We start from the raw sequence: 13,463 nt of genomic DNA, 5'->3' as shown, positions 1-13,463 counted from the left end.
GAATCCTTAGCAGCATCCATTGTGTGCTTAACAACCTAACCATAGATTTAATATCAACGACCACACCATTGGTTAACTGTCAGAACAGTGTTCTCATGATATTACTTTTGTCTCTGTCTTCTTTTTCTCCACCACGTCTCTCCTTCTCTTGCTGATATTCTGTCACAGTGGCATCACCAGTTTGCTGGATGCCAAAGAAGTGGGCATGAAAATCTTTGAAGATTATGCCAGTTCCTGGTACTGGATCCTGATGTAAGACCCTTTTTTATATACCAAATGCCACCTTTTGTCTAGTTATTATGAGGGGACAGCAAAACCAATTCAAGAACTGAAATTGTCATTAACCCCTCTGGAAAGCATCATGTCATTTTAGAGTTTAGTGTTGGCTATTCAAAAATAGCAGATGTGTGAGCTTGTACATCTGCTATTTTTGAACATTTTTGAAAACTCTTGAAATTGTTTTTTTTTAACATGAATCTTCTCTTCTGGGGGTCTCTGACACAAAACATCTTCTGATGTGTGTCCCCCCCCCCCCCCCCCCCCCGATGCTGTCGTCTATACTCTATACACTGTGTGTGCTGTGTGTGGTTGCAGTGGTTTGGTGATAACCATGGTGGTCAGTCTGCTCTTCATTCTTCTGCTGCGGTTCACTGCTGGCGTTCTCCTCTGGCTCATTATCTTTGGGGTTATCACTGCTGTGGGCTATGGTGAGTATGTACTGCACTGTGTGTGTGTGTGTGTGTGTGTGTGTGTGTGTGTGTGTGTGTGTGTGTGTTCAAATATGATTATTTTGCTACTGTTGTAGCCACACTACCACTGTTACTGTGTTCTTTTCTCTTAACACAAAGTATGCCAAGAACGCGGGACCTTGTTCTTCTCTCCACAACCCGCCTTTGCCACGGCGAGGAACCTTGTCTTTCTTTAATTTAATTTAATCCAGCAAAAATAATATTTAATTTCTTTTTTGTTTTTTTGCTGTTAGACAGTCTAGATACGGATCCGACGTGCACGCGTGCATGCTTATTACTCCTTTGTCTGCTTAAAATGAGACAAAATCCGGTGTTTGGAAGGTTATAAATCCCTGTTCTTACATCGTGCAGACCAAAACAACGCCTTCTCGGGTCCTCCGCTGCCTAGAGTGAAGCACACACATATATCTAAATGACGGAGCGGTTGCGCAAAGACCCGCCCGGCAGCACTGTCTAATGCTATTTATTTGTGCGAGTTATACGTATTATTTGTTGAATTACTCATGACAAAGTTGTAAAAGTCAACAGTATGTATATCCATAAAATAAGCAAGCAGCACACACAGACAATACACTAGTTCTTTCTTTCAATCATTTTATTATTATCATTTATTATTATATTTTTACAATCTGATACAACGCTGATCTGATACTTTCTAATGTTTTGATAATTTGCGCGACAGATGTATGCATATGACGGTATAGAGTTTCAAACTAGTGTATTTAAGCCAGACAGAGGGACACAGCCAGACTAGACAGACTGATTAAGCAAGCAGGCAAGGTGACAGGGACCAAGCCTGACTTTGTGGCGGTGATAGCAGAGAAGAGGACTCTGGCCAAGACACTAGCCATCCTGGACGAATTTGAATTGTTTGCGAGTGTGCTGCTTGTTCTCATGTTATGGATATAGAGAGCAGAGTGGAGTCTGAGTGTGCCAAGGTTGGCCTTCGGCTGAATGCCAAGAAAACTGAGGTGATCACCTATAACATCCAAACGGAACATCCACCTCTCACAACAACAGTAGGCACTGCTCTGAAGGAAGTCACTTCAAGTAATTGGGCTCATGGGTCAACTCAACAGAGTAAGATCTAAAAGTGAGGAAGGCACTTGCATGGAGGGCCCTGAATGGCATGGCCAGTGTATGGAACTCCAACCTCCCCCGACAAATCAAACTCAGCTTCTTCTACGCAACGGTAGAATCTGTTCTCCTATATATGGCAGTGAATGCTGGACCCTGAAGCCCACTCTGCAGAAGGCTCACCAGAATGTTACGTGTAGTTCTCAACATCATCAAAACACATACATACATATTGTTTCATAACAGAGATTGTGGGACAATCCTGAAAGACAAGTGCATGTAGACAGACATGTCTCTCTCTCTCTCTCATCCTGTCTGTCTCTTGTTCTCAGGTATCTGGCACTGCTACTGGGAGTTCAGTACACTCAGAGGGAAGCCAGATGCTGATGTCACCATTTCTGATATTGGTTTCCAAACAGACTTCAGGGTTTACCTCCAGCTTAGTCAGACCTGGCTGGTGTTCAGTAAGGATCTTTTCATCACTGCTTTTCCCTACTTGTTCCTCTGTTTAAAAGAAATATAAGGTTTCTGAAGTCCTGCTTTATAAGAGGCAGGCTCCTCCAGGTTAGAGTTTTGAGGGTTTTTTTAAATAGTTAAAAGCAAAAAAGTACATAACCATATTGTGTAGCACAAAGACTTAGAAGAGACTTATGGGGTAGAGAACTTCCCCATAATTGTGAAATTACAAAAATATAAAAATTCTTAATTATTACACATAATAGACATTGTTCTAGCTACAGGCTGTCCTTAATAACAATACAGATTTCAATTATAACATTCAACATTTTCGGTGTTGAATTTTGAATGCTGAATGACTCAGCTGGTATTTGCTTCTGGGTCACTCATTACTACGGCTTCTCCCAGTTTCTGGAGTAACTTTCTGTGGTATTACAAGGTCACGTAGATGGTACCAACACAACGTTTCTATTTAAAGAGTGCATTGCTCTAAAATGTGAATATATTGTAATTGTTGGTAAGCAGCCAAGGTATAAGCAGGATTGTCATCTCAGAGCTGTGCAGTTATCGAACTATCTGCAGAGGCAAATCCTCTGACCTGATTTAACCTCTGCATCATGCATCATTATAGGGCATCATATATGAGTTTGCTCAAAAACCTTTTTTTCTATGTCAGTGGTTCTCAAACCTTTTCATGTAAAGGACACACAGAATCTTTATTTGGCAGTGGACCCCCATTTGTTCCAGGGACCCCCCAGGATCAAATATTTGAGTTAAAAAACGTTTGCTGTGAAAGAATATATATTCAAACATTTGCGACACTTTTTATTTTTTAATTCAAAAATAGCAGATCAACAAGCTCGAAGGGGGGCACTCGGTGCCGCGCTATGAGCTTGTAGATCTGCTATTTTTCAACAGCTAAAGTTTATAATAATGGTTAAGGTGGTTAAAAGCTATAAGGCGACACCGAAGCGGCCTCAGAGCCAATGCTACTGTATCTTTTCCCCCTGTAGTAACATGTTTGCTTTGCATTGCAGTGATCTTCCTATAGTAACATGTATGCTTTGCATTGCAGTGATCTCCCTATCTGTGATTGAGGTGATCATAGTGATTATGCTCATTTTCTTGAGGAGCAGGGTTCGCATCGCAATCGCATTACTGAAGGAAGGGAGCAGGTGAGATTGCATAATTACGTTCTTGTATGTGCTCTGTTTGCGCTCAGAAAAGAAACCTCAACTGTTTCCTCGTCTCTGTTTTAAGGGCTATTGGTTACATCATGTCTACGCTCTTCTACCCGATCATCACCTTTATCCTGCTGTCAATCTGCATCTCCTACTGGGCAGTCACAGCTGTGTATCCTCCTACTGTGCTGTGCACAACAATGTAGTTAACCCTCTACTCAAGTTAGTTGATGTTTGTGTTAATTGATGGATTCATCTTGTCACTCGTAAGATCTTGAAATGTTGCCTCAACTTGCCTGTTATTCTAAAGTTACTATAGAGAACATTCATGCTGTAGTATACATTTTCTCTAAAGGTTCTCATCAGATAATTCAACTGAAATGGCAATTTCTGTGTTATTTAAAATAATACCATTGAATCTCCTCTTACAACAAAAGACACTGGAAAAACCTTAATAACATTATTGTGACATCTTTGAAACTGTGAATATCAAGTTTGATAAATGGCACATTGATATAGCACCTTGTCCTTTACCCAAAGTGCTTTACAATGTGCATTACATTGTAAAGCATGACGGACGGTGGAGGAAACCTGCTCATCGGGAGCAGATAGGAGTTCAGTGTCTTTGTTCCAATTCTTTCCCACTGTGTTGCCCTTAACTGAATGACCTCCAGCTTCTTAGCATCATCTGGGCAGGCAGTCTACAAGGTCATGTCAACGCAGCCTAAATGCATATATGCCAACCTCACATGTGATCCTGAGGTTAGCTTCTACTTATGATTTTTTCCTGATGGTGTGATTTGCTGATATCTTTGAAATTATGGTCTTTATGGATATTTAAAGGAAAATCCGCTGTGTCATTTCATGGCACCTTCCGGCCCATTTAATATCTTATACAGATGTTCTCTCATCGTCAATCAATGCAAAATCAATAACGTTTAAGAAAAAGCACAGACGGGTCCTTAATGAGGACTAGCGTTTGAATCAGACTTGGCAGGAGCATTATATTTACCATTAGCATTGAAAGATTCTATCCTATCAACTGAATTATTTTCAGCTTGTGTACACTGTTTTAGTATTTAAAAGTGTGACATTCTAAAAGGTGTCATGGCCTTCTGAAGAAAGCTACATAATCCAGACAATAAATCAACAGGAAATGCTTAGTTTAGTCTATTAGTCCATTGTCAATTGACTATTACTACAGTAGGCTATGCTTGACATTCATGCCAAACATTTTTCAATGCATTCAAGACTTTGGATTCCATTAATTGTATTATGATATGAAAATGTGCAGAGATTAATGCATTGTTTTTTAACCAACATTTGAGACATTTATTCAGATAATTACAGTTGAATGACTTTGTATTCTTAATTTAATGACTTTGGAGAATGTATACCATAATCTAAGAAATACATAATTATGTAAAACCAATCAAAAGCTGTGTTAGACAATTTGAAGTAGTTAAAATGGCTGTAGAATAAAATGAAAGAGCCAAAAAGTAAGATACAGCAGTATTTCCCATTCAGCTACAGTAGTTGTTTGGAGCATTTATTGTAGCACTAGCATCCCTATTCTGGGCGATCATTCAGTAAAAACAAATGGCAGATCTACAAGAAACGCAACGCAATGAGTTTGTACAGAAGACCACTTATTTTCGGCAAACATATTTGGTGTAGAGGGGAAAAAGAGGGGACCTAGTATAGACCCCTGCAGTCATCAAAGTACAGTAGCATCAAGTAGTTAAACAAAATTCACGTAAATGGCACGGCTCAAACATCACATTATCACTAACACTGTTGTTAACTCTACCACAATGTCTAATTCATGCTGTTCCCCAGACCTTCAGTCAGTCCAACGTCACCAAAGTGTGCCCGGGTTCTCAGTGCACGTTTGCCTTCTATGGCGGAGAGAGTCTCTACCACCGCTACATCTTTGTGCTTCAGCTGTGTAACCTGCTGGTGTTCCTGTGGCTGGTCAACTTCTGCATTGCCCTGGGCCAGTGCACCTTGGCAGGGGCTTTTGCCTCCTACTACTGGGCCCTGAAGAAGCCCAACGACATCCCCACCTGCCCCCTGTTCTCCTCCTTCAGTAGAGCCATACGGTACGTACTGTAGCTACATGCCCGGAGACATGCAGTACTGTATGTAGTATTAGCATGGTTCTACTTGAGTGTTAGAATGCAGAGATGTTCACAAATCTGGCCGGTGCAATCTTTGTTGTAATGTGTTGGATCCTAGTCTGCATTTGACCTTCTTTGTCTGCCCCACATGGACTAATACAATGCTGTTACTCTATTCTCTTCCACTGCATTGCATTCTATGCGCTATTGTTGTATTGTATTCCATATCACATGATAGAAATGGGCAGAGAGACAACTTCCATTGCACGCCTGTGTAATATGGTGCCATGGTGCCATATTGGATGCGTGTAATTCTTTAACAGCAGTGCTTATGCATCATTAAAATGGCTTCACCCAAACCTATTTCATAATTGTTTTCTTAATGGTATGATCAACCACGATCACCTGTCATGTGTAGAAGATGGCAGTACTATTACTATTACTATAAGTTGTCTCCATTAGTTTTTACTCAGGTACTATTCTCGTATATCCTAGGTATCACACAGGTTCCTTGGCCTTTGGCGCTTTGATCCTGGCTGTGGTGCAGATGTTCAGAATCATTCTTGAATATCTGGATCACCAGCTCAAAGGTATAGTGTAACTATAACTCATAGACATTGATAGCCCGTACACGCTTTTCTGTACTTTCAAATTGTGCATACAAATATTGGCTAAATTTCTGTCTGACAATGTTTTTCTCCAGGTGCTCAAAATGCATTTGCTCGATTCCTGCTTTGCTGTCTAAAGTGCTGTTTCTGGTGTCTGGAACATTTCATCAAGTTCATGAACAGGAATGCTTACATCATGGTGAGTTATGGAGCAATGGTTGGCCATTGTTTGGATTTTTCTTTTTTGAACTTCAATGCTGCCATCCCGACCCTATTCTGGAGGGAACATTAGCCCAAAATAGCAGTTCAGTCAGATAACTCACAAATAGATTGAAAACGTTTATATATACAGTAAAATGTAAGTACAAGTGTGAATATTATTTGATGCCTTTAAGGATCTGCTATATATTACTCCCTGCTCAGCACACTAGTGACTAGAAGACAACCATTTAAGAGCAGGGAGATATACATATAATATGTAACTTGTATAATGTATAGAAATATCCCCCGATGGGAAAGCATAACTCTTAGGGAAAGCAGAGCCCACTGGTGGTGCTGGCTGGGGTCATAGCAAACAAGCGCATTCAATCTTCTGTGATACTGACACAAGAAGGAAGAGCAATGAATGAGATGAGCTTAAATAGACCAAATTAGTCGGTTGCTTGATACGTCGCATATACATCGCCCTACATAGTGGTGCATGTGTGTAAACCTCTATGTGCCTGAACTAGCTCATAGGTTACGTACAAGCTTGTGAGCTTGTAGATCAGCTATTTTTTGCTGAACTTTGTTAGAGGGGAAATGTACAGAGCTCACCCTGGTCAACTATTAGTACCATTAGTAGAGGGTTTTAGTGCTTAATTCCTTCTCTCTGTTAGCAGGAAAATGTGTCTTTGGTCAGTTTTTTGCTCTTTTTAAATCAACGTATGCACTACATTTTTCCACCTTTACAGATAGCAATATATGGGAAGAACTTCTGCACTTCAGCGAAGGATGCTTTCTTCTTGCTCATGAGGAATGTTGTGAGGTAATGCCTTTGAAGGTCAGGGCCACCCGTTGTTAAAGGGAAGGCTAGCAGCTTCTCATAATTATGTTCCTATCTCAAGCAGGATAATCATTTAAATAATACATAATGTATGATCTTAGACTTTCACAGTGTTTATGTGTACTTTGACACACTTGACACATTTTGTCAAGCAAGCCGTTGCTGGCAAAGAGCATTGTCTCTGCTGCTCAGCCAACTCCTCTGTTAAAAAAAACATAAAACAATACAAAATTCTCACTGTCCACAAACTGAAAAACTATCATTTCATCATAAGGGTTCAAAAGAAACCGGAAGCAATGCCAGTGAATTAAGTCTGATTTATACTCGTTGTACGACTGTGTCGTGCGCCAAAAGTAGACCGATCTACTGTACAAACTCACAACTTGGTGGTTGTGTGTGTGTGTGTGTGTGTGTGTGTGTGTGTGTGTGTGTGTGTGTGTGTGTGTGTGTGTGTGTGTGTGTGTGTGTGTGTGTGTGTGTGTGTGTGTGTGTGTGTGTGTGACCGACCGACCGACCGACCGACCGTATATTTCTGTCCAGTGCCTGTGTTTGATAGTTGAGCTGCAATGCTATTATGAAGCTATTGTAATGATGGTGTCTATAAATGTACATACATACAATACAGTATGTCACAATGACCTAGCCTTGGGGACCACATGCATTTTCCAAATTTCCCATCATCATCACAACACAAGGCTAGTGCAATTTTGATGTCAAAGCAGAGCGATGAACCATAAGGCTCAACTATTAGCACACCTCTCCTATAGGTTAGAGTCTCTGTTTTTTTCTTCCATTCTCTCTGATTTTCTCCTACACTCTGGGTCTCTGTCTCTTTAGGGTGGCTGTCCTTGACAAGGTTACAGACTTTTTGCTATTCTTGGGGAAACTGCTAATTTCAGGGAGTGTTGGTGAGTTTGTCACTACTGCATTCTGTAAATTGAGTATTGCGTTATCAGGGGTGGTGTTCATGTTACGTGTGTAATTTCATTTACAATTTCCTGTTTTGCAGGTGTTCTCGCGTTTTTCTTCTTCACACGTAAAATACCTGTGATTCAAGAGGAGGTACCATCCTTAAATTACTACTGGGTCCCCCTTCTGGTAAGAAATGGAAAAGCATTTATTGAGAAATTGGACCGACACTGCAATATAACAGCAAATGAGGCTTGTTCTTCAATATAACATAGTGATTTAGGCTCGTTCTTCCTGGCAGACGGTGATATTTGGATCCTACCTGATTGCACATGGCTTTTTTAACGTCTATGCCATGTGTGTGGACACATTGTTCCTGTGTTTCTGTAAGTATTCATTGTTTATGCATTTATATTACACAGCATAACAACATTTCATTACTGTTGGGCAATAATTCCTATTAAAGAGTAATCAAACATTAACTGAGCTTTAAACATAACATATTTTATATGGGTAAACGTGTCAATCTTAGTCATAACATTTCCAAGAAGATGCCATAAAACCACAAATATGGTGTAAATATAAGTTGCCTGCCTTCTACGGGGAGAATGTTTAACCCCTGCTGCACGGTCACAGTGCTGGTTTTCCGTTGTGTATACTTAAATTGATTTCAGTGTGGTGCAAATTTTAGAAGTGAGGGAACACACCTGCAACACACATACATGCACGCAAACAACATGAAAAACATTATGCACACGCAATATGAAAACACTGTGACAGTGTGTAGTACGTTTGACTTGCGTCGACTATTGGCCCTCGCTAAAAGAAAACTACAATCAAAATGGCTGCCAACGCAGGATCAACATGCTGAGCTCTTCTGTCCTATTGGTTGGTGTGCGGTCAAGGTTCATCAATGTTGAACACTCCCCTCCACACAACCCCCAACCCACTTTAGTTTATTTTCAAGTCTGCACAGTAGGCCCCACAGGCTGAAAGTGTGTGGTTCATTGCTCTTTAAAACCTTCAGGGACAGTGACATTCCTCTCCTCTTCCAAACAACCTCTTAAACTAATCACTAAAACTGATGCATGTCAGTCCACAACTTTGGCACTTTTGGCGTGTTTCTTCTCATTTAATTATCTTGCTTGGACCTCTAAAATAATTTATCTAAGCTAATGCCTTCTTTGTATGCATTGTGCTCTTTCTTTTCCACCTGCTGTCTTTCTTGGCTATGCCTCCTGTTCGTCCTGTTGACCAGGTGAAGACCTAGAGAGGAACGATGGTTCTTCCTCCAGGCCCTACTATATGTCTCCTGGTCTCCACAAGATCCTACGCAAGGGAGAGCAGGGTGCAAAGTTGTATGCTGGCTCCTGAGCCACGGTGCGGGACTAGACACTAACTGACACTCCAAGCAACCGCTCTCTCACTCCCTTTTCCGACTATCTGTGTGTGGGGGTGCCTGGATATTCTAGAGCGAGGTCTGTAAGGCTGGACTTCTGAATGGAGGTGGAATGGCCTGGTCCATATCTGGACATGATATGGCATGGGGCCCATAGACAAATGAGCTCTATTCACATTCTCCCCCGAGCCAACTATTGACACTTGCCTTTTTTCTGTTTTCAGTTGAAATGTATTTTTGTTGTTGATTCTCTGCTAACCTCTGCCTTAACTAGAGGACATTACAATATAAAAGCAAAAAGACTAGGCTGGGCATTTTAAACCCAGTGCTAACAACATAACACAAGGACCTTTAAATGTACAAAATAATGTACCAATTTTTGTGGCACAATTCATGGAGGAAAAAAATATACAGCAAGTTAAAACAAGAGTGCCCCCTTGTGGCACTTCAGTCTTTTAGTGTAAAGTTCATAGGCAGTTACATGTATGGGAACAATACCATGTAATGCTTCTTTTCTTTGTAGCATGATTACTTTATCGGCTGTGCACTGTATGTTTACCATTGAGGTGATATATATTTATTTGGCCCACCGTATTTACACGGACACAAAGTTCTGCAGCTGCTTTCACTTATTTAACTATTCTATAAAGTCACACATATTGAGCAAGGTTCCCTTATATTCACTCATGTACTGTATAAGAGTTACTGTATCTTATGGGAGGTCAACCTTCTAACCACATTTTAGGCTTTTGCTAAGGATGAGATTTGAATAGAGCCTGACAACCTTCAGGAAATGTCTCTGAATGCAGTTACTAGTTTATGTGCCTAGTTGTGAAAAAAGAAGAGATACTGTAACGTGGTTTTGACCTAACACCGGGAACCTTTGAGATACCATTTATAATAGGATGTCAAAGCCATTTTTGGTAAGATTTTGTATTGAATGGTCCAGATGTAGTGCTGTTACTATGTGAAATACACACATCTGTGTGGAGGTGATTCAGTGTTCTTTTTGTACAGAATAATCATTTTTTTATCGACAAAATCCAATGAAAATGTGAATCTTTTTTTTTTTAAATAAACACAAATGGTAGAAGTGTTGTGCAGTGGGCACTGTACTTTTCCATTCGATTCCACTTTGCATTTGGTTTGAAGTGCTTGCATTCGTAGTGTTCAAATCCTGCAGGTTTTAGAGACAAGTAGACAACTGACTGGCAGTGATTTAAATAGTTGTTAACCTTGAACTGCTACTGCCCCCTAGTGGTGGACCTGGAGACAAACAACGGTTCAGCTTCCAGACCATACTACATGAGCAAATCCTTGAAGAACATTCTGAACAAGAAGAACAGCAAGAAGAAGGGGAGAAGATAGAAGAAAGATGGCAGCCGAAGGAGAGAAAAAGTCACCAAAGCATGGTACTTGCAGTAGATCGGTCTACTTTTGGCGCACGACACAGTCGTACAACGAGTATAAATCAGACTTAATTCACTGGCATTGCTTGTAATCTTTGTTTGGTAGTGGCACAGCAAACCAATTTATAATGTATAGATTGTAAATAAGAGTCTCCAATGTTGACCCACATACAGCTCATACGGTTTATCATTATTCTCCTGTTGCTGGTGCTTCTGTATGATAATCCCTGGGAGCATGATCTATGTCATCACACATGCACATTACACACAATCCCAGATGAGCACCCGTGCTGCTCTTGTAGTTAAAACATGATGCCACTTGGTGGCACCTGAGTTATCCAGAAGTCAGTGGCATAGTTTGTGAAGATACAAGAATGTTCTAGTGTTTGAATGAGCTTTGCCATGAACTGCACCGTCCCCATTATCACCATGCACTGTGGTTATAGCCGTTGAACCTGGTGTATGCCTTTATAGGCATACATGGTCCGAAAGTGTATTTCTGCCTCAACATCATAGTATTATGAAGTATAAAATAGGGCTAAAGTGGTCAACCTCATGTCTCATATTGAGAAGCATATTTTCCACACAGTGTCCAGTGTTCTAATACCAAATTACTGTCAAATGCATAATGGTACAGCAATTTAAGTGCTTCAATATAAAGTGCCTTACTCTGTTCACAGAGAGTGTAATTGTGTCTTACTGGACGCTAGTTTAAATTTGTAGATTTTATGTTTTTATTATTATTTATTGTGAAACTCAAAGGAATTAGCCATGGTATAAGTGATTGAGGTCTCTTTGTACCATAGGCTGGTATTTCACAAATGGAAGGTCCATAAATTAGAGCTGAGGGTGGATGTATATTAAAAAGTATTTCTTAATTTGTTTTACTCATACCAAAGGTACAAATTCATATTTCTCCCCTTAGTCTTTTATGGTTGTGTTGTCAACCTCCAGATAAAAGTTACTGCCATGTTTCTGTTATGATGGCTCTCCTGTCATTTGGTCTAGCAATTCCTTCCTATACTTATTAAGTGACTACCGTATTTGTGTTTTTGTAACAGTCTTTTTATTATTCAATTATACTAGTTATTTTGTAACAATTTGGGTTAGCCTTCTGTCTAGTCTTGTGTAGCCAGACAACTATTCCACAATCCCTGAAAGCATTTGCAAATTGTAGGAGGCAGTGCCAGTGGCCACATGAGACCTTCTTTCATAAACACTCAATCTAGTACAATGCACTATATATGATTTTGTGTATTTTCAGATGATCAATAATGAGGGAGAAACTATTTGAGAATCTGTCTATTAAATAGTCTATTTATGTTAAGTTAAATTGTCTTTGAGTTTCAATTTATTTATAGGCCTACCATTTGAAAAGAAGTATGTCCTCCTACAACAAAATTAACTTTTTAAAACAATAACTTGTGTTATGTATTTGTGCTACAAAAGCGAGCACTTTTACTGACTGTATCCTCTATTTTAGAGCAGTTCACAGCTGGTGTGCTGGGGACACAAATTATGTTTAGATTCTAGCCATCAATAGAGCACCGAAGTCTGACGTCACTTTCAGTAGAGGGCGTCAGTCCCCAGGTTCATGTATTTGTTTAGTTGCATTGAAATCACCATAGGAGGAGTTTTAGATTGATTCATATAAGAACTGTGTTTGAAAAATGAACATGTCATCCCGGCCGCTTCACTCACATGGATATGAAGAATCAACTGACTGAGAGAAAACGCTAATGTTACTGCTGCTGAATTAGTTAGATTTTCGCTAGAAGCAGACTGTATCATATATGAGTGACTGACTGTTGCAAACGATACAGAGACACCTCCCTGACAATAACGCCGAGACAGCTTGTTTATTTTTGGACCACAACGCTTATAGTAGACGATATTAAGATCACCCCATGTTATTCTCCATAGAGAAACTACTTCCGTGAACCAGGGGAATCGTCGGGATGAGCGAGTTACGTCAGGACTTCGGTGCTCTATTCAAGGGCAGATTTAGAACTGGTGAGGTGTCTTTTCTTTTCTGAAGAAACAAAAACCAGCGTGCGGCAGATGTGGGAAAAACCGGGTCAGGATACAGATGAAGTGAGTTTAAAGCAGACGTCTTTATTTGCATTCAAAAGAGCAATCCACCGTCAAGACAAAGGCACAAAGGGAAAAAGTTAAAAACCGTCCTCTGGGAACTCTGGATTAAAAACACACCAACTCGTTTAGCCAAAAGTGAGCAACCGGATCCAGCAGAACCTCGATCAACCCACAAACCTGTCCTTATATTTGTAACTAGGCCCCTCCTCTCCCGGACATACGGAGCTCTTTCCGGTTGGAGAGAGGCGGGACCTAGGACAAAGGAACCTGATCCTGTTTTAACTGGAGCCCTAATTTTTAGACGATAAACCGTTTAAAACCGTTTGTAAACTGTGAACAGACATATGAACATGGTTAATCATAACTTAAAAGTATATGAAACGGAAACACTTAGTGGAAATGGAATGGAAGTGGAA

General features: G+C 40.2%; 1 protein-coding gene across 1 annotated transcript in view; it reads left to right on the top strand.

Moving 5' to 3' along the window:
- slc44a5b (solute carrier family 44 member 5b) overlaps nucleotides 1–12,298 on the top strand; it is a 52,320-nt gene extending 40,022 nt beyond the window's left edge. Inside the window, 15 exon segments of the mRNA XM_083766938.1 lie at nucleotides 169–252; nucleotides 595–707; nucleotides 2,159–2,290; nucleotides 3,358–3,457; nucleotides 3,543–3,635; nucleotides 4,138–4,225; nucleotides 5,303–5,565; nucleotides 6,079–6,173; nucleotides 6,287–6,390; nucleotides 7,145–7,218; nucleotides 8,074–8,144; nucleotides 8,246–8,334; nucleotides 8,447–8,531; nucleotides 10,803–10,891; nucleotides 10,893–12,298. Coding sequence (XP_083623064.1) covers nucleotides 169–252; nucleotides 595–707; nucleotides 2,159–2,290; nucleotides 3,358–3,457; nucleotides 3,543–3,635; nucleotides 4,138–4,225; nucleotides 5,303–5,565; nucleotides 6,079–6,173; nucleotides 6,287–6,390; nucleotides 7,145–7,218; nucleotides 8,074–8,144; nucleotides 8,246–8,334; nucleotides 8,447–8,531; nucleotides 10,803–10,891; nucleotides 10,893–11,045 — 1,633 coding nt within the window. The 3' untranslated portion in view covers nucleotides 11,046–12,298.
- Nucleotides 12,299–13,463: the final 1,165 nt, after the last annotated feature.

The sequence above is a fragment of the Protomyctophum parallelum genome, assembly GCF_964188405.1.
Source record: "Protomyctophum parallelum genome assembly, chromosome: 6".
NCBI lineage: Eukaryota > Metazoa > Chordata > Actinopteri > Myctophiformes > Myctophidae > Protomyctophum > Protomyctophum parallelum.
This window is presented reverse-complemented; position numbering and strand designations above follow the sequence as displayed.